At 50.7% G+C, this 21,637-nt stretch overlaps 1 protein-coding gene across 1 annotated transcript in view; it reads right to left on the bottom strand.

The window, feature by feature from the left end:
- Nucleotides 1-21,637, bottom strand: part of NFIX (nuclear factor I/X (CCAAT-binding transcription factor)) — a 246,846-nt gene that overhangs the window by 29,953 nt on the left and 195,256 nt on the right. Inside the window, exon 7 of the mRNA XM_015418104.1 lies at nucleotides 12,762-12,884. Coding sequence (XP_015273590.1) covers nucleotides 12,762-12,884 — 123 coding nt within the window. The remainder of the gene's footprint in view (nucleotides 1-12,761; nucleotides 12,885-21,637) is intronic.

Raw genomic sequence — 21,637 nt, forward strand, 5'->3', positions numbered from 1 at the left:
GGGGGCTCTGCAGCTTACCTGGCTGCTTCTTGCTCTGACTGAGGGCTGCTGGGAGCAGGGGGTGGGGCTTGTTGCATGTGCCTGCCCCCTGGGCTCTTTACTGCCGGAGCTCCGCTCCTGTGCGCTCCTGCAGGAAATGACCCCTGCTTATAACCAAGGATGAATATCAAATCACCAGTGCTTGTAGAGAGAAAGTTAGGAAAGCTAAAGCTTAGGCTACTGAGAGATGCTAAGAAGAACAAAAAAGGGTTCTTTTTTATGTTCAAAGTAAGAAAGAAAGGAAGGACAGGGTAGGCCCATTGCAGGAAAGTGAAATAAGAAAGTGATATTGTAACGGGTGATGAAGAGAGGGCAGAACTGCTCAATTCCTACTTTTCCTCAGTCTTCTCCTGCAAGGGAAACGGTGCTCAACATGGCAAAAACAGAACACATGATGAGGGAAGGGAGTCGCAGCCTAGGATCGACATAGAGGTAGCACATGAAAACCTAGTTTCTTGAAATGAAACTAAGTCCTCAGGGCCAGATGAGCTGCATCCAAGGGCACTAAAAGAACTTGAAGATGTAATTTCTGAGCCTCAGTCCATTATTTTTGAGAATTCTTGGAGAACAGGTGAGGTGCCAGAAGACTGGAGGCCGGCAAATGTTGTCCCCATCTTCCAAGAAGGGGAAAAAGAGGACCTGGGCACCTGACAGCTTGATGTCTATACCTGAGAAAGTTTTAGAACAAATCATCAGTCAGTCCTTGAGCCTTCAGAAAGGACGGCTGTGATCACTAAGAACCAGCATGGGTTTCTCAAGAACGAGTCATGTCAGACTAACCTTATCTCTTTTTTCGAAAAAGTTATTACCTTGCTGGATCAGGGGAATGCTGTGGACATAGTTTATTGATTTCAGTAAGGCTTTCGATAATATTCCACACAATGCTCTTCTTGACAAGTTGGTAAAGTGTGGTTTGAATCTTATGACTGTTAGGTGGATCTGTAACGGGTTGACAGATCGCACCAAAAGAGTGCTTTGTTAATGGTTATCCTCTTGGAGAGGAGTGACAAGTGGAGTGCCTCAAGGATCTGTCCTGGGATCTGTTTTGTTCAACATCTTTATCAATGATTTGGATGAAGGAATAGAGGGAATGCTTATTAAATTTGCAGATGATACTAAATTCGGAGGGGTAGCTAATCGAGAGCCAGTTTGGCATAGTGGTTAAGTGCGCGGACTCTAATCTGGGAGAACCAGGTTTGATTCCCCACTCCTCCACTTGCACCTGGCTGGATGACCTTGGAGAAGCCGTAGTTCTGACAAGAGCTGTCCTTGAAAAAGAGCCGTTTCTGTCAAGAGCTCTCTCAGCCCCGCCTACCTCACAGGGTGTCTGTTGTGGGGAGTGGAAGGGAAAGGAGTTTGTAAGCCGCTCTGAGACACCTTTGGGTAGTGAAGGGTGGGGCATAAATCCAATCTTCTTCTTCTTCATAGAAGATAGAGTCAGGATACAAGATGACCGTGACACGTTGGAAAACTGGGCTAAAACAAATCAAATGAATTTTAACGGGGATAAAATTTGCAGTAGTATGTGCAAAAAGGATCTAGAGGTCTTAGTAGACCATGCATTGAACTTGAGTCAGCAGTGTGATGCAGTTGCTAAAAAGGCAAATGCCATTTTGGGCCATATCATGGGGCATAAATCCAATCTTCTTCTTCTTCATAGAAGATAGAGTCAGGATACAAGATGACCGTGACACGTTGGAAAACTGGGCTAAAACAAATCAAATGAATTTTACCGGGGATAAAATTTGCAGTAGTATGTGCAAAAAGGATCTAGAGGTCTTAGTAGACCATGCATTGAACTTGAGTCAGCAGTGTGATGCAGTTGCTAAAAAGGCAAATGCCATTTTGGGCCATATCAGCCGAAGTAGAGTGTCCAGATCACGCAAAGTGATGGTACTGCTTTACTCTCCTCTGGTTAGACCTCACCTAGAGTATTGTGTTCAGTTTTGGGCACCACAATTTCAGAAGGATATAGAACAAGCTGGAACGTGTCCAGAGGAGGGCAACGAAGATGGTGAGGGGTCTGGAGCCCAAGTCCTATGAGGAAAGGCTGAAGGAGCTGGGTATGTTTAGCCTGGAGAGGAGACAACTGAGAGGTGATAGAAGAACCATCTTCAAGTACTCAAAGGGTTGTCCTATAGAGGACGGTGTGGAGTTGTTTTCTGTTGCCCCAGAAGGTCCGACCAGAACCAACAGGTTGAAACTAACTCAGAAGAGTTTTTGGCTAAACATTAGGAAGAACTTACTGACTGTTCGAGCGGCTCCTCAGTGGAACAGGCTTCCCCGGGAGGCGGTGGGCTCTCCTCCTTTGGAGGTTTTCAGACAGAGGCTAGATGGCCCCATCTGACAGCCATGCAGGTTCCGTGAACTGAGGCAGATCATGAGAGGGAGGGCAGGGAGGGTTGCCTCAGTGCTTAGTTCTTGTGGCCCTTTCTTACACGCCCAGGGAAATGCCGATCACCACTTTGGGGTATGGAAGCAGTTTTTCTCCAGGCCAGTTTGGCTGGGGATCCTGGAGGGTTTCTGTCACCTTCTGGGCGTGGAACAGGGGTCACTGCAGGTGTGTCGGGGGGGGGAGGTATTTGTGAATTTCCTGCATTGTGCAGGGGGTTGGACTAGGCAATCGTGGAGGTCCCTTCCAACTCTATGATTCCACGATGATAGCTCAAGCCATTTGGAATAGTTTGAGGAAAAAGGGCAGTGCATTGCTGTGGTTTTGCGGGGGTGACCCGGTGAGGACCATGCTAGCCCTGGGTCCTTTTCTAACTCCTGCACGCAACCCCTGGAAGGGATCATCCACCACTTCGGTCCAGGGTGTCATAGTTATGCTGACTGCACCCAACTGTCCCCCTCATTCTCCTCAAAGAGGTAGAAAGTTTGACTGAAAACAGATCAGCCAGTATCATAATGCCCCTGTATAAATCGATGGTGCGGCCTCATTTGGAATACTGTGTGCAGTTCTGGTCACCTCACCTTAAAAAAGATATTATAGCTTTGGAAAAAGTGCAGAAAAAGGCAACTCGAATGATAAAAGGGTTGGAACACTTTCCCTATGAGGAAAGGTTAAAGCGCTTAGGGCTCTTTAGCTTGGAGAAACGACGGCTGAGGGGAGACATGATCGAGGTTTAGAAGATTATGCATGGGAAAGAGCAGGTAGGGAAAGGTCCTTTTCTCCCTTTCTCACAATACAAGAACTCGTGGGCACTCCATGAAATTGCTGAGCGGTCGGGTTAGAACAGATAAAAGGAAGTCCTTCTTCACCCAAAGAGTGATTAACACCTGGAATTCACTGCCATAGGAGGTGGTGGTGGCTACAAGCATGGACGGCTTCAAGAAGGAATTGGATAAGCATATGGAGCAGAGGTCCATCAGTGGCTATGAGCCACAAGGTACAGATAGGAACTCTCAGTCTGGGGCAAGGGATGCTCTGTATTCATGGTGCTTGGAAGGGCAACGGTGGGAGGGCTTCTAGTGTCCTGGCCTCACTGCTGGACTTCCTGATGGCACCTGGTATTTCTGGCCACTGTGTGACACAGAGTGTTGGACTGGATGGGCCTTTGGCCTGATCCAACATTGGTGTCTCTTATGTTCTTATGTTATGTTAAAGTTTCTTCAGCAGTGCCTGGACATTTTTATGGGCTGGATGAAAGAAAACTGACACTGAACACCAGCAAGACAGAATCGGACCCTTGGCCCTTCAGTGTCAGTACTGAGACACCATCAAAAGAAGACCTCCGAATTTAGGGAGGGGGGAGGTTTTTCCTCCCGCTGTAGAGTTCTTCTCTATAGTGGCCATAATTGGAGGCAAATCCTATCAACTTTTCTTTTCAGGAAAAGAAGAAGACGGATAGTAGTAGTAACTGATGTAGGAATGAACTGAAGGTTATGGAATGTATCAAGGTTAATTATAAGTTTTGGGGAAAGTTGTATGGGGACCCAATAAACGGGTAAGATAGGGGCATAAGGAACGAGGAGGGATTAAATGAGATTAAAAAGGACTAGGTTGATGAAATAGTAACCTCAGGAGGTTTTCTTTTTTTCGTTTGGTTATTTCTGGTGTTAAAAAGTGGAAAATGTGTATCAACATGATGAGTAATGATTTGTGTGTATGTAGATTGGATATACTCAATAAAAATATTATATCAAAGAAGAAGAAGAAGAAGAAGAATTAGAATTAAACTATTGGAAATGGTTGAGATGGACAAATTGACTTTACTTCTGAAAGGACAAAAAGAGGAAAGCTTTGAAAGTACGTGGTCAAGATTTTACAGGTGGATTGAAGAATATGTTAAATGAATTGTGTATATAACCGGAGTAGAAAGTATAAAGAACATAATAAGAACATTGACAGTAATACGTGCAAGACTTTAAATCAACAGTTTAAGGTGTAGAAACTCATCTGTGATTAGAGAGGAAAAAAATTAAGAGATACTTAATGGTTAGATTCTCCTATTTTATGTCTGTGTTGTAGATTTGTTTTGTCTTTCTGTTTGTTTGTTTGTTGTCGTTATAAAATAAAAGTACATTGTTTTTCAAAAGTATTGTCTACTCGGACTGGCAGAGGCTCTCTGGAGTCCCAGGCAAAGGTCTTTCCCATCCCCTACCCCTTGATCCTAAGCAGGAGATGCCGGGGATTGAACCTGGGACCTTCTGCAGCCAAGCAGAGGCTCTGCCACTGAGCCAGGGTCTCAGGTCAAGGTCTTTCCCATCACCTCCTGCCTGGCCCTTTTTAACTGGAGATGCTGGGGATTGAACCAGGGACCTTCTGCATGCCAAGCAGAGGCTCTGCCACTGAGTCACGGCCCCCTCTTTACAGCTCTCCAGGGTCTCAGGCGGAGGTCTTTCCCATCCCCTCCTGCCTGGTCCTTTTTAACTGGAGATGCCGGGGATTGAACCTGGGACCTTCTGCATGCCAAGCAGAGGCTCTATGACTAAGCCACGGCCCCTCCCCATGGCTTTCCAGTGCCTGCCCCATGGGTCTCGGGGTCTAGGCAGGATTCTGGACTCTGGTGGAGTATTCAAAGATCAGGGCCGGCCATGAATGCAGGGCAGCGGCCTCTCCTCGGGGATCCTGACCCAGCCCCGCTTCGCCAGCTTCCAATCTGAACCGACAGGAAAGAGTTTGGAAGGTGCAACTGGCACAGAACTCTGTCACTCATCTAGGAACCACGGCAGGCCACAGAGACATGCATGCTCGCTAAGTGGCACCAGGTCAGAATACACGCCGAGAACAGTTCAGAATACCTGTTCGAAATACTTGCTTATCTTCAACTTAAAAAAAGGAAAGGAAAAGGAAGGGGCCGGGGCTCTACGTCCCTCTATCGATACATTTTTATTTTGCTCTGTCATGATCTGGGCTGTGCCACCAGAGGCCTACTAGGCCCAGGGAGCCTGGCTAGCAGTAGGTGAGGCTGGGCCTACAACTCCCAGGAGCCCCTGAGAGGTTTTGGAGCCAAAATTGACCAATAGGGAAGAAGAGGGCTGGGGAACAAAAGGGCTGGTGCCAGAGCAGAAGCTGTTCTTTCTTCCCAGAGGGCAGAGCCGGAAGGAAGGCTGCTGCAGGAAGAGACCCTCATCCTGAAGGAAGGGTGAGTAGTCTAGTGTCATTTGGAACAGTGAGCTAGGGACAGTATATGTTTAGACGCGTTGGGGCATTTGATTTCTTTTCTTTTCACCCACTTACTGTTATTATCCTGCACCTTGTTGTTTGACCTCCTATAAAATAAACCTTTTCCTTGTTTCACTCTGCCTGGTCCTCACGCCTGTTATTCGGCCAAACAAGGGAGGTCAGAAGGTCTTGGGAGGGTGCTCGGGGCCTTCTCAAGGGAGCCTGGAACCAGAGTGGTGGCAGCGTCAGGGGACACCCCCACCTGAGCCGTGACATGCTCTCTCTCCAAGTGGCTTCCTCCTCATGTGGTCTTCCTAACACCCCTGTGAGGTAGGCGAGGCTAAGAGAGAATGGGCTTCATGGCTGAGCAGGAATTTGACCCCAGGACTCGCACGTCCTAGTCCATCCCCACAAACACAACACTGCCCTGGTCCTTCCTAGAAGAGACAGGAGCAGCAGCGCTTGCTGCTTCCCCATGAGGAGGGGGGATGGGGAAGGATCAAAAAGCATGCAGGGGAGGGGGGGCCACTCAACACCCACTCCTCGTCTGACTCTCCAGTGCCTCAGGCGTGGTTCCCCCAAGCCAGCTCGTGGCTGGTGTTTAAACCACGCTGGAAGTACCCCAGTTCCTAGGCTGACGGGGCCTGCGGAGGTCAGAAAGGGGAGGGGCTGCTCTCCCAAATCTGCATGGCCCCTTTGCTGTGAAAAGGAGGCGCCTCCCCATGTAGTTTATTTGAACAGGGCAGACACAGGAACAAGAAATGTACAGTGTCCAGGTCACGCAAAGGGATGGTATCGTTTTACTCTGCTCCCCTTAGACCTCACCTAGAGTATTGTCTTCACCTTTGGGCAACGCAATTGAAGAAGGATCTAGACAAGCTGGAACGTCTCCAGAGGAGGGCAACGAAGATGGTGAGGGGTCTTGAGACCCAAGTCCCATGAGGAAAGGCGGAAGGAGCTGGGCATGTCTAGCCAAAAGAGGAGACGACTGAGAGGTGATACGATCACCATCTTCAAGCACTTGAAGGCCTGTCATAGAGAGGATGGGGCCGAGTTGTTTTCTGTTGCCCCAGAAGGTCGGATCAGAACCAACGGGGTGAAATTAAATCAGAAGAGTTTTCGGCTAAACATCAGGAAGACCTTTCTGGCAGTTCGAGCTGTTCCTCAGTGGAACAGGCTTCCCCGGGGAGGTGGTGGGCTCTCCTCCTTTGGAGGTTTACAAACAGAGGCTAGATGGCCATCTGAGAGCAATGCAGATTCTGTGAACTTAGGCAGATCACGAGAGGGAGGGCAGGGAGGGTTGCCTCAGGGCTCAGTTCTTGTGGCCCTTTCTTACACACCCAAGGAAATGCCGATTGCCACTTTGGGGGTCAGGAAGCAATTGTTCTCCAAGCCAGTTTGGCCAGGGATCCTAGAGGGTTTTTTGATCATCTTCTGAGCATGGAACAGTGGTCACTGTGTGTGTGTGGGGGGGGGGAGGTGTTTGTGAATCTCCTGCCTTGTGCAGGGGGTTGGACTAGATGACCCTGGAGGTCCCTTCCAACTCTATGATTCCACGATTCTGTTCTCTGACTGCCCATCACATCTACTTGGGCCCTTCCTGCACCTGAAGCATCCCTTCAGGTATTTTTTTGTGTGTCTTTGGCCTTGCCTTCCCTTGTCTCCCAAAATTGGCTGCCAAAGTAGCTCACAGAAATCTAAGGCACACATAGTTTCATTTATTAAATAAAGGAATGAAAAGTGCTCCGCGTCTAGCACGGCCTGGGGTCATGAAGGTGCCTTCCACCAAGACAGACCATCGATCCATCACGGAGGTCAGTATCGTCTACTTAGACTGGCAGCCGCTTTCCAGGGTCCCGGGTCGAGGGGCCTGCATCATCCCCTGCCCCTTTTAACTGACGATACCAGGGGCTGAGCCGGGGACTTTCTGCATGCCAAGCAGATGCTCTAAGCCACGGACCCTTCCCCTTGCCTTTGACTGAATCAGGCCCTCGGTCCACCAAGGTCAGAGTTGTCTACTCAGACTGAGAGCAGCTCTCTCTCTATGGCCTCAGGCCTTTCCCATCACCTATGGCCTGATCCTTAACTGGCAATGCCGGGTACCAAACCTGGGACCTTCTCCATGCTCAGACTGGGAGCAGCTCTCTCTCTATGGCCTCAGGCCTTTCCCATCACCTATGGCCTGATCCTTAACTGGCAATGCCGGGTACCAAACCTGGGACCTTCTCCATGCCAAGCAGACACAAAGTTTCATGACCTCATCTTTAAAACAAAAACAAAAACCTTTACCCATAATGTATTTTATGGCTTTAAAAGACTGGCTTGGAACACTTCCATAAATAGAACAAAGTCTGAGTCCCGTGGCACCTTTAAGACCCACAAAGTTTAATTCTGGGGATAAGCTTTCCTGTGCATGCACACTTCTTCAGATACATGTGCGCGCACATGAAAGCTTATCCCCAGAATTAAACTTTGTTATTCTTAACAAAGCGTGATCTGGTCCATGGGGGCGCAAAGAGTTGGACTCGACTGTGCGACTGAACAACAACAACTCTTAAAGGTGCCACTGGACTCAGACTTGGTACTGTTGCTTCGGAACAACATGGCGACCCCACCTGAATCTACTTCCATAAGTAGTACAGCAAGAAATTACCCTAGAAATAACATGTAAAAATAAATACAACCAATGCTCCCTCTAAGCTGTGGAGTCCTGTGAGCAAAAATTCTACTTTGTGAGCTCTTGGCATTACAGTTGTGAGCGAGCGATTTGGCTGCTGCGTAAATTAGTTTGCTCTGGAGCCATCCATCCTTCCTGAGCTAAGACAAAAATGTGTGAGCCGGAGGCTAAAAAACTGTGAGCTAGCTCACACTGACTCAGCTTGGAGGGAACACTGAATGCCTGGCTTTTGTTCTCTGCTTCGGAAACCCAAACGCCCTGATCGCTTTTGGAAACCCAAACAGTGGCCTCATTTCTAAGTCCCCTGAGCATTCGCTTGTCTTGAAGGTGACATCACACACCTCTGACCCAAGATGAGGCTGACCGGGTGCAACTGGGTCCAGCCGCTGCTCACGCTCCTGACCTCCCCTTTGCTTCCTTTCACGCCCTTCCCCCCCTCTCTCTAAGCACCATTCCGCCCTTCTAAGGCCAATGAGTTTCCTGAGCATGGGTGTTCTAACCACGCCCCACATCTCCTCCCCCTTAAAACAGCTACTCATGGCACCCGGGGGCAGCCTAGGGACGGGGGGGGGGAGTGATGGGCTTTTGCAGATGCAGAGAGTCCAGGGTGACTTCTTCCTTCCACTTGGCAGGCTACTTGGAGTGGGAGCTGGTCGCGTGGCAGCAGTTCCCTTCCCTTGCTCCTGCTCTTTCAAACAAGACATGCCCCCAGGGTCTGAAGTAGGGGTGTGCATTCGGTATAAACCGAGCCGAAAAACATCCGGAAAATACCTTATTGGTATTTTTCGGAATTTTTTTGAAGCTGAATACAGATTAGGGAATCTGATTCGGCAACCGGTTTAGTTGAGCCCGAATAAAGCTGGAATTATTTGGTGTTTATTTGGGTATATTCGGCTACACGGAATAGCAGCTGGCGGAGACTGAATCTGAGGCGAAGAGAGCAGGAAACCAACATGCTCTTGTCCCATGTCTGAAATTCCATCACCGCAGAAGCAGCCTTCCATCTGAATACTTTACGAGTTCATACGTAAGGTGACCTGATGGCAGATCCAAGCAGGCATCTATTCCAGCCCCCTCCCACACCCAGGGTCAATGACTTCACTTCCTGTGAGGAGGCCTTCAACTCTATCAGCCCCCTCCTCTCTGAGAATGTTATGTTATAGCCTCATGCAAAGCTTCCCCACCAGCCAAAATGCAGTCTGGAAAGAACCTTCCAACCGTGACTGGCTGGCCCTTCCCTCAACCTGTCTTCAGGGAGGGTTTGTGGTGCCAGGGCAACACACCCTTAAGATGCCTTCTGCTGCTGTTTGCCCACATTGTTCTGCTAAAGGCACCGCTGAAATTCACTGTGCTAAACAGTTCTGGTTCGGCTCCCTCTACCCAGTCCTACGCAATGCACAGGATCAGGGGTCCCCAACCTTTTGGATCCTGCGGGCACATTTGGAATTCTTACATGGCACGGTGAGCAAAGCCACAAGGCGGCTGCCCCAGGAGGCAGAGCCAGCCATTAAACGATTGCCACAGCTTAGTTTCAGACACACAGCGTAGATCGTTTGTGCTGTGGTGGAAGCTGCCACTGCCAAAGCAACGTTTTAAAAAAGTCTGCACTGCCAATCAAATCTCCAATGGCCAATCAGAAGCCTTGGTGGGCAAAAGCCCTACCTGGCCCCGCCCACTCCCTGAAAACGGTGGGCACAAAAAAAGGTGTTGGGCGGGAACCACGTTGGCGACCCCTGCACTGGGCTGACTCCTGCACTGCCCTACAAGCAGACCTAAGTCCCTACTTCCCACAGACCACTCTGATACAGCCACACCATTTGCCCATCACAATTGTTACCTACGACAATAAGATTTATGCAGAACATACAATGACAGCGCAACCCCCCCCCCCCCAGTAGTTCTAGGCATTGATACACGTCACCAAAATAAATCTTCCACTGGCTAAACAGACACACATTTTAAAGGGGGGGGGAGCGGAATAACTGGGAGTCGAGTCCCCAGAAATAATCTGAGGGGGAAATCTACAGCTCTCCACAGTTCTGCCCGGGTCCTGTCGAACCAGACGTGCCCTGGGAGCTCCAGTCTGAAGCTTCTTTCCCGGATCCAAGGAGGGGAGCCACTCAGACAGGTTCCCAGGGCAGGGCCAGTGTCAGCAGGCTCTCAGGTGGGGCGGTTGCTGGGGTCCAGGGCACATGCACTTCCCATTCGCTAGCAAATGCCCAGCTGCCCATGCTGCCCAGAGCCCTCAGGGCAGTGCAGATGGCTGTGAGCGAGGAGGAAGCGGAAGGCTTGCGATCTGGGCTGACCAAGGATGCCCTGTCAGGGAGTGAGACCCATGAGTGACTGAGCATGAAGGGAGGCCCTGGGAACTCCCCCCCCCTCCAGATCTGGAGATTTAGGTCTCCTTCTCCATGTCGCTTTCCCACCTGAAACTTCATTGTCCTGATAGGCTATGCAGCAGTTTCCCCAGCAGGGCAAATGAGAGCTCCCCGCGGTCATTTCGGATGGGAAAAACAGTATTGGGGTGGGGAAGGAAAACTTAAGCTCCCCAGTCTGAATTGGACTCCCCCCCCCCCATACACACACTTGGGAATTAGGAATCTGGTTTGGCAGGGTGTGGGACAAGACCTGTAAAGGACATAACGTGTCATCAGGGCCCAAGTTATCCTGAGATGTGAAATGCTGGCAACCAACGGGTCCCCTGCAGAACAGACTGAAAAAATTACATTTTAAGCCCAGAGGCTGCGACTTGCCTGGGTAGCAGGCTGGGTCGGGTTCAATGTTCCCTCTAAGCTGTGGAGTCCTGTGAGCAAAAACTCTACTTTTGTGAGCTACTGGCATTAAAGTGGTGAGCAAGCGATTTGGCTGCTGCATCAATGAGCTTGCTCTGGAGCCCCATCCTTCCTGAGCTGAGACAAAAATGTGTGAGCTGGAGGCTAAAAAACTGTGAGCTAGCTCACACTAACTCAGCTTAGAGGGAACACTGGACTCGGGTTCTACTGCAAATGCACTTTGATGCTCAAGCATCGGGCTTTGTATGCAGAGAAAGCAAGTCGGTGGGATAGTACATACGGACAGGGACCCTGACTGGCTATCCTAGTTGCATTCACCTCTGATTAGGTCTTCATATGTTTAGCTATCCCAGTGCATATTTTGGGGGGGGGGGGTGTGTTCTTAAAAACATCTTCTTCAAGGAATTTTAATACATTCTTAAATCTAGTTAGCATTCACTCTTCTCCATTTCTACAGAATGCTCGTGTGAAGCAGCACGATGCGGAATCAAACCTCCTGGTTCACACGGAATGAACATGAAGCTGCCTTCTACCAAATCGGACCCCCCCCCCCCGGGGTCAATATTGTCTACCTAGACTGGCAGCTGCTCTCCAGGGTCTCAGGTCTTTCCCATCACCTCCTGCCTGGTCCTTTTTAACCAGAGACGCCGGGAATTGAACCCGGGACCTTCTGCAAGCCAAGCAGAGGCTCTGCCACTGAGCCACAGCCCCTCTTTACAGCTCTCCAGGGTCTCAGGCGGAGGTCTTTCCCATCACATCCTGCCTGATCTTTTTTAACTGGAGATGCCAGGGATTGAACCTGGGACCTTCTGCATGCCAAGCAAAGGCTCTGCCACTGAGCCACAGCCCCTCCAGGGTCTTAGGCAGAGGTCTTTCCCATCACCCACTCCCAGGTCCTTTTTAACTGGAGACGCTGGGGACTGAACCTGGGACCTTCTGCAAGCCAAGCAGGTGCTCTGCCACTGAGCCACGGCCCCTCTTTACAGCTCTCCAGTGCCTCAGGCGGAAGTCTTTCCCATCACCTCCTGCCTGGTCCTTTTCAACTGGAGATGCTGCCGGGGATGGAACCTGGGACCTCCTGCCTGCCAAGCAGAGGCTCTGCCACTGAGCCACGGCCCCTCTTTGCAGCTCTCCAGGGCCTCAGGCGGAGGTCTTTCCCATCACCTACCACCTTGTCCTTTTAACTGGAGATGCTGCCGGGGACTGAACCTGGGACCTCCTGCAGGCCAAGCAGAGGCTCTGCCACTGAGCCACGGCCCCTCCCCTTCCTCTAGGCCGGTGCTGTCAATCCCGACTCAATGGCGCCCGGGTTAATCTGCCTCCCAGCGGGGCACAAAGACGTGCAAAGACAGGCCATCCCGAGGACCAGCCCTCCAAGATGCATTTCGCAATCCCTGCGTTATGCGGCCTCAGCGGAGGAAGGAGAAAGCGACAGAATGAGAAGACAGGAGAGGGGTGGCGGAGAGACAGAGAGAGAGACACGAGCGAGCGAGCGGCAGGAGACCCTTGCCAGAACCGCGGAGGAGGTGGCGTGGAGCCCTGAGCCTCTGGGGGAGGGGGGGAGCGCCGCCCGTCCCTTGCCTCCCCGTCCTTGCCCACCAATCCCTCCCTGGCCCCCCCCCTAAGAAAATGGCTTTGTTCTCACCTGGTCTGACTCCTGCTAGGACAGGCAGCGGGTGGTGGGTGAAAGCCATTCTCGGGGAGGTGGTGTGGGAGGAGAGGGCACTGCAGAAATCCAGCTTCCCTGACTTCTTTAAAGAAGCCGGTCCTGGCAAGGAATCAGGGAGAAAGCGCATGGTTTAACAGGTGGAAAGATGGATTAGTATTGCACCGTGCTCTCGGCATCCTCCCTCAGGACGACCCAGCCTCGCAGCAACAACGCGGAGACGCCCCACTGCAGCCGGGGGGTTCACCTGCCGTAGGTCTACGTGTGGGCCGGAGTGCGGGGCGGCCGCCGCTTGGGAGGTTTGCCTCTCTGCCTGTCCCGGAGCAGACCTCACCTGACCCACGTCTGCCTCGCGGGAGAGCAGCCGGTCCGCAGTCCGGAACGCCACTGAACCTACCGGCCAGACTCCCAACACGGGAAAGCAGATGCTGAGGCGCCGTCCGCAGTGCCGTCTACGTTCCCCTTGTGCGCCCTCGGCTTATGTCGGTGACGCTGCGGAGAGCCCGGCGCCCAACAGGATAAGTGAAGAGCTTCCTGACCTGACGGTTGTCTTCGACTCCAAAGGAGTTCTCTGTCCCAGCCCTCCCTCACAACGTATCCATCTGGGCCTACGGTGAGAAACCTATTTCATGTCCTACGGGGCCCTTGGAAACGGCCACGTCATTTGCTCTGTGATCCCACGAATCTGAATGGATCTACAATGAGTATTTACTACAGCTCTGCACGGCCCATCCTCAGCGTGCTTTCAGGCACGAAGAAGAAGAGAAGAGACTGAATTTATACCCCATGGCCCTTCACTACCCGAAGGAGTCTCAGAGCGGTTTACAATCTCCTTTCCCTTCCCCTCCCCACAACAGACGCCCTGTGAGGTAGGCGGGGCTGAGAGAGCTCTGACAGGAACTCTCTTTCAAGGACAGCTCTTGTCAGAATTATGGCTTGCGCAAGGTCATCCAGCCAGGTGCCAGTGGAGGAGTGGGGAATCAAACCCGGGTCTCCCAGATTAGAGTCTGCACACTTAACCACCACACCAAACTGGCTCTTTGCAAGGAAAGACTTGTCACTGGCCGTCCTTTTCCCAACGAAAGGGCTTTCCGTGGTCACAGTAGCAGAAGTAGAGAAGTAATAGAGAAGAAGAAGAAGAGATTGGATTTATACCCTGCTCTTCACTACCCAAAGGAGCGGCTCACAATCTCCTTCCCCTTCCCCTCCCCACAACAGACAGACACCCTGCGAGGTGTAGGTGGGGCTGAGAGAGCTCTGACAGAAACTGCTCTTTTTCAAGGACAGCTCTTATCAGAACTACGGCTTGCCCAAGGACACCCAGCCAGGTGCAAGTGGAGGAGGAGTGGGGAGTCAAACCCGGTCCTCCCAGATTAGAGTCCGCGCACTCAACCACGACACCAAACTGGCTCACAAGCTGGTACAGTGCACTTCTCGCTCAGTTAGACTGGAAATGCAGACCTCCAGTGGCACACATGAGAGGCGCCCCTCGTCTTCCACACTAAGGAGGATCAACGGTTGACAAACACGGGAGAAAGGATCACAGGCAACACAAGCCTCATTCTCTGGCCCCGCATTTTTATGGAAGATGTTCACAGACCCGCTCCCTCTCGCTATTTGGGTGCAGTGGGCACAGACATTGTTTGGGAACTGTCTACCGTCCCCGAAGGAGAGACAACCACCCCCTTTCTGAACGGAGCCACGTTGGGGACCTGCAAGGGACCGGTTTCCCCCCTCAACCAGAAGGGCTTCCCGGAAGTCATCCGTCACGTTCCTTGACTGACTAACGCAGCCTTATCCTGACAGTCGTCTCAAACCACTTCCTTCCAAAAGCCACCTGTGCAAAGCTGGAACTCATCCGCCTCTTTGGAAACAGCTGTTTCTTCCCTGAACATGGAGAGGTGCCAGCTGGGCCTCTCCACGGTCGGGGTCCAGCATCCCGGGTGGGAAGTCACGGCCCACCTTCTGTGCCCTCACCCCCCCCAAGACCCACAGAGCTTTCCCCTCAAGCACTCTGCACGGGACATGCCGGGCCCCAAGGAACAGCCCCGCCTTCCTCTTCCTCCATCCCGGGCTGGTTCCTGGGTGAAAGCTAGGGGGGAGAGAGAGAAGGCACAGCCGGGGCTCTCCAAGGGCTCCGTGAAGTCAAACAGCTACGGCAGAATCTCACGGCAACATCAAGTGCCCCGTACGAGAAAGGATAGAACCCACCCAATAACCATGAAGTCAGTGCAAGGAGAATGTGCTACTGCTTTGACGACTCTTGTAGCGCAATGGAGCTCCACGTTCCATTCCGAGAGACCCTCAGTATCTTTGGCTCAGGGGGAGGCACAACATGTCGCTCGATCCTTTTGTGGCCTCCTTATTGTGGGCGTCTTTTCTCTACCCCTTCAGGCTATGATGAATGTATCTGACGAAGAGAGCACTGACTGATCCAGCACAGCTTCTCTTACGTTCTCCTATGTTCTTATGTTAAGCTTAAAAAGGTAAAGGTTCCCTTGCTCGAAAGCCAGTCGAGTCCGACTCTAGGGTTGTGGTGCTCATCTCCGTTTCAAAGCCGAAGAGCCAGCGCTGTCCGAAGACGTTTCAGTGGTCATGTGGCCGGCATGACTAAACACCAAGGCGCACGGAACGCTGTTCCCTTCCCACCGAAGGGGTACCTATTTATCTACTTGCCATTTCTTGCTTTGGAACTGCTAGGTTGTTAAGCTTACGCCCCCAAAATTCTCATTGGTCTGAAGTCTACCTGTTCTACTGCAGAGCAACAAATGCCACCCTCTGAAACCCTGAAGACTCGGGTGTGCCTATCCCTGGCTCTCCAAACGCAGCGGCAATTCTGGAGATGTAATCGGGGTGGATTACTAGGAAGAAGGCAGTTCTGCAGTGGAGGAACAGACTGGTCTGCCTCTTTGGAAAAGGAGATAGGTCAAGCTGGGTAGCTGTGTTAGTCTGTCTCAATGCGCCCTCTAAGCCGTGGAGTCTTGTGAGCAAAAATTCTACTTTGTGAGCTACTGGCACGAAAGTTGTGATCAGTGTTCCCTCTAAGCTGAGTTAGTGTGAGCTAGCTCACAGTTTTTTAGCCTCCGGCTCACACATTTTCCTCTTAGATCAGGAAAGATGGCTCCAGGGCAAACTAATTTATGCAGTAGCCAAATTTCTCACTCGCAACTTTAATGCCAGGAGCTCACAAAGTAGAATTTTTGCTCGCAAAGACTCCACAGCTTAGAGGGAGCATTGGTTGTGAGTGAGTGATTTGGCTACTGCATAACTTAGTTTGCTCTGGAGCCATCCTTCCTGAGCTAAGACAAAGATGTGTGAGCCAGAGGCTACAAAACTGTGAGGTAGCTCACACTAACTCAGCTTAGAGGGAACTCTGTCTCTGTCTGTAGCAGTAGAAAAGCGCAAGCGTGTTCAGGAGCAGCTGAAAGACTAACAAGATTCGTGGCAGGGGTATGAGCTTGCAGGAGCCACACGGTGACTCACAAAAGCTCATCGCCTGCCACAAATTTTGTTAGCCTTTAAGGTGCTCCTGGAGTCTTGCTCTTTGGAACAGGAGGTTTGTCTTCTAGAGCAGGGGGCCAGAGACCGTCTGTCCCTTGAAGGAAAGGGAAAGAAAGTGGGGGGGGGGGGGGGGGAAGGAAGAGGTCACAGGCATCGCCAAAGGGCAAATGGTGGCCCAGCATTGATTTTTGGCAGAATGTACAACTGATACCTCCGGGGGGGGGGATTACCCCCCAGTGACAAAAGCCCAATGGAACAAACACATAAATCGGCATATCTTGCGCAGCAACAGAAGGACATTTCTACAACTTTGCGCCGTGCCTCATCTGCGACAAGCGGAAATACACCCAAACAGTTGAATTTACTTTCATTTAAGCTGTTGAGGAAAGAGCGGCAGGCAATCGGAAAACAACCCCGGGATTCACACACCTCGAGTTTTTAAGGGCAGGGTGAAATACTCCCCCAAAGGAACAAGGTGCTCTTGGGGAGAGGAAGGCGGGAGCGTTTCCCCTGGCCAGCCGTGCTGCACCACGAGGCGAGGGGCTGGGCTCTCCTCGCTCACAGCTGGAGCTGGAAGAGTGATGAATTCCTGTGGGCGAATGACCTCTGGCAGGCAGGTGGGCGGCCTCCGCCGACCGCCCTTCCCCAAACCCTCCCACAATGCCTCAGGGTGACACGGAGGTCACAGAGTGCCGGTTTCGAAATCTCTTTTTCAGGGCTCTGCCGTTCCACGGCACGAACCGTCAACGCATCGTGAAATCAAGGACACGTTCTTCATCAGTATCAACCATCTGCCAGGGAAGGGGGTGGTGGCAGCGGAGTTGCTGCCGCTCAAAAGGGTGGCTTTGATGGGCGGAACGTGGCCGCCCGAGAATGATTTCGAGCCCGCCCAAAGTCTGCTTACAATTTCTCCTTGGGCCGGTTCGGGATCAGTCGAAGGATTCAAGACCGTCCCCGGGGCCTGGCGGCAGAACGTGAGCCGCGAGACGTGCCTGAGACGCGCCAGACCAGAGAAGGAGGAGGAGGAGGCGGGCACGTGTGGAAAGCGCCTCCTGTGCCAGTCAGCCCGGCTTCCTCCTTCAGCAAGTGCGGACTTGCTCTTTTCAACAGCTGAGAAAGCACCCAGAGCTCCTCTTCATTGCTGAGCCCAGTCCATGGCTTTGGCTTTTTTGTTTTTTTTGGGGGGGGAGGAGTTCACAGTATTTGGGGGAGATGCTGACAGTTTTTTAAACACATAATATATATGACAGTAAATGGGGGAGGGGTTTTTTGAACTTTAAAAGAGAAATATACATGGGTCCCAGACTCCACTAAACCGGTCCTGACAAAAGGCTTTAAAGTATTTTTAAGTCCTCGTAATCACCGCAATGTAGATCCAAGGAGAGCCCGCTTGGTGCAGTGGTGAGGAGCGGCGGACTGTAACCCAGAGAAGCGGGTTGGACTCCCCTCTCCTCCCTCCACACGAGGCCTGCTGGGTGACCTCGGGCCAGTCACTGCTCTCTCACGGTTCTCTCAGCCCCACCGGCCTCACAGGCAAGGCTCCCTCTCAGCTGTGGAGTCTTGTGAGCAAGAATTCTACTTTGTGAGCTACTGGCATTAAAGTGGTGAGCGAGCGATTGGGCTACTGGAGCCCTCCTTCCTGAGCGAAGACAAAAATGTGTAAGCTGGAGGCTAAAAAACTGTGAGCTGGCTCACACTAACTCAGCTTAGAGGAAGCACTGCTCTAGAGCCATCCTTCCTGAGCGAAGACAAAAATGCGTGAGCCGGAAGCTAAACAACTGTGTGCTAGCTCACACTGACTCAGCTTAGAGGAAACACTGCTCTGGAGCCATCCTTCCTGAGCGAAGACAAAAAATTTGTGAGCCGGAGGCTAAACAGCTGTGAGCTAGCTCACGCTAACTCAGCTGAGAGGGAACACTGCTCACAGGGTGCCTGTTTGTGGGGAGAGGAAGGGGAGGCGACTGCAAGCTGCTCTGAGACGCCTTCGGGTAAAAGAAAAGGGGGTATAAACACCAACCCTCCTCCTCCTCCTCTTCTTCTGTTTTGTAGAGAGAATAGCCCTCTCCTCTTTTCCACAGTGCCCCTGAAAGGTCCACATGCAGCGCATGAGTCTTCACTTGCCCTTGCCACTCACTAACGGGCGCTTTCATGCCGCTGTCCATCACGGCTGACCGCATTTGTTCAGCTTATGACTCTAAGCCATCTGGGCGCATGGCCATCGGTCTTAGAGAGATGAATTCCCCGCATGTGATTAATCACAATATGATTCCTTTGTCCTGAGTCTACTGCCCATTAACTTTACTAGGCGATACCAATGCTATAGTACAAGGATAAAAAGTTCTCTCTCTCTTGAGGGTTGGAATCCAAGTCTTAGGAGGAAGGGCTAAAAGAGTTGGGTCTGTTTATCCTGGGAAAGAGAAGACTTAGAGGGGACAGGATTACAGTCTTCAAGTATCTGAAGGGCTGTCATGTAGAAGAGGGAGCGGATCTATTCTCTCTTGCTCCAGATTGTAAGACCACAGTGATGGTGAACCTTTTAGAGACCGAGTGCCCAAACTGCGACCCAAAACCCACTTATTTATCACAAAGTGCCAACACGGCAATTTAACCTGAATACTGAGGTTTTACTTTAGAAAAAACAACTCCTACATTAACTTAAGATGATCCAAACAAAGTAAGGAAAGCAATCCCAAATGCTTTCATTTACTTAAAATTATTTGGCAGAGAATTCCACACTTTAATGACCGTCTGGGCATGGCTGGGGCGATGGCACACGTGCCCACAGAGAGGGCTCTGAGTTCCGCCTCTGGCACCCGTGCCGTAGGTTTGCCACCACTGTAAGACCAGATCTAATGGGTGAAAAGTACAAGGGAGTCGATACCAGCTCAGTATCAGGAGGAACTTCCTAACTGTAAGAGTGGTTGAGCAATGGAACAGACTGCCTCGGGAGGTGGTGGAGGCTCCTTCGCCGGACATTTTCAACCTGGACGACAACCTTTCGGGTATGTTGTAGAGCTGTCTTTCGGCTCTGCTCCTGCAGAGTGCAGGGGGTTGGACTAGATGACCTTCAGGGTCCCTTCCAACTCTGACATTCTGTGATTCTACTACTATCTCCACATCACATATCAATACATCTAATTCTCAGGTCTGCCAAATCTGAGGAGACTCAGATCTGGAGACGGGAGCAGAGAACGGACTAGGCGGGTCCTTCCAAAAACCTGACAGATGCCCCCCGGGGGGTTGCAGAAAAACCTGAAATGGGGCAGTGAAAAGGTAGATGGGTGGGTGGGAAGGAGAGGAGGAAGCAGGAAAAGATAAGGATACGGAAGCTGCCAGAAGGAGGGAAAGGAGGAAATGGTGTGGGGGGGGAAGGGATACGGAGGGGACTGAGGTGCCCCTCCGAAGTCTAGCAGGTCCCCCACTGGGTAACCGGGCCTGGCTTAGTGGGCACCACACAGCTGGGCCAGTTTCCTCAGGCAGAGGCTTCCGGGGGTAGGGAAGGAGGGAAAACTGAATATGGGGAAGGATAAAGGTAGGTTGGCTGGTGGGCAATGCTCCCTCTAAGCTGTGGAGTCCTGAGAGCAAAAATTCTCCTTTGTGAGCTCCTGGCATTAAAGTTGTGAGCGAGCGATTTGGCTGCTGCATAAATTAGTTGGCTCTGGAGCCCCATCCTTAAGAACATAAGAGAAGCCAATGTTGGATCGGGCCAATGGCCCATCCAGTCCAACACTTTGTGTCACACAGTGGCCAGAAATACCAGGTGCCCTCAGGAGGTCCAGCAGTGGGGCCAGGGCACTAGAAGGTCCTCCCACTGTTCCCCCCCCCAAGCACCAAGATTGCAGAGCATCACTCACCCCAGACCGAGAGTTCCTACCTATACCTTGTGGCTAATAGCCAGTGAGGGACCTCTGCTCCATATGGTCACCCAATTCCCTCTTATAAGAACATAAGAGAAGCCTGTACTGTTTGATCTGAGTTCGTCTTCTTCCGTGCCGAGTGAAAGAAAGAAGGAAAGGGGGTGAGATCGATCCTGGCCGTTTCTACTGAAAAGCTTAATCCTGCGCTCACAAAAGATCGCCCGTTGCCTTCATCACTCTCAAGTTTCGGTAACGTATTAAAAAGGAGAAATCATTATGTCTGCAGCTAAGAATCTTGCTTTTTTCAATATCCTCACCTTAGACTCAACTAATTTCTCTTGGTGGAAGAGATCAGTAAAGAATGCCCTTCAAGCTCATGGGGCTCTTTCTGTGCTCACTGACGATCCTCCTGAAGCAGCTGGGGCCGCTCTTGAAAAATACAGAGGGCACGATGGATTTGGGATGTCTTTAATTATGGGAACTGTGAACACTAAAGATAATCAGGAGCTTTTAGAGTGCACACCCACGAAACAAATGATGTTGAAGCTTGAGCAAATTTATGCTTCGAAAAATGATGATAATTACTTGTTCCTTTATCAAAGATTAATAAATGCAAAAATGAGAAATGGTGCATCATTACTTAAACATTTGAATTATGTCATGGATGCTTATAATGCAATGAAAGGGGGAAAAGCTGTTATTGCTGTAATTCTTGGTTCCTTGACCAGAGAGTATTCACATGAAGTGGCTGTTTTAAAGGGAACAAAAGACTTAAAACTGGAATATGTGTTAGCATATCTAAAAGATGAAGGACATAGACATGAAGTGTCTCAGAGTGCAAATGATTTGCCTGTACTTAGCATATAGCCTGATTATAAAAGGGAAAATGCCAAAAGAGTTATAAAATGCCACAACTGTGGGAAATTTGGGCATATGGCAAGACATTGTAGATCAAAGACTTTACCAGAACAAAGAGATCGCACCAAATCTTACCGCTCTGAAACCAGACCCCCTAAGGGGCATGGCCAAGGAAAGCCAAGCAAGGCTAGCGATCACTCTAAGAAACGAGGTGTATTTGTTATCAGAGACAAAAAGCAAAGAGCTGATGTTGTAAAGCAGAACAGTAACATGAAAGCTTTCTCTGTCACTAAAAGAAATGATGAGCAAAATGACTCTTTTTTACTAGATAGCGGTAGTGCATATCATAAAGTGAATTCAGACAAATGGTTTTCTGATTTGAACAGAGATAAGAAGCCTGCTCTGCAAGGGGCAGAAGGCAAAAATCTCTCTGTAGAGGGATGTGGTTCAGTTAAACTGTATGCCTTGAACGACTGCAGTGAGATTGTGGAAATCACACTCAGAGAATGTGTTCTGATTCCCCAAGCCATAAATAATCTCATATCCACAAAGAGAATCATGCAAAATGGTCTTAATATTGATCTCAGACCAAACCATGGAAAAATTTGGAGTGAAAATGGATTTAATGTGATGCTTGAA

The sequence above is a fragment of the Gekko japonicus genome, unplaced genomic scaffold (assembly GCF_001447785.1).
Source record: "Gekko japonicus isolate JY-2015 unplaced genomic scaffold, Gekko_japonicus_V1.1 scaffold1455, whole genome shotgun sequence".
Taxonomy (NCBI): domain Eukaryota; kingdom Metazoa; phylum Chordata; class Lepidosauria; order Squamata; family Gekkonidae; genus Gekko; species Gekko japonicus.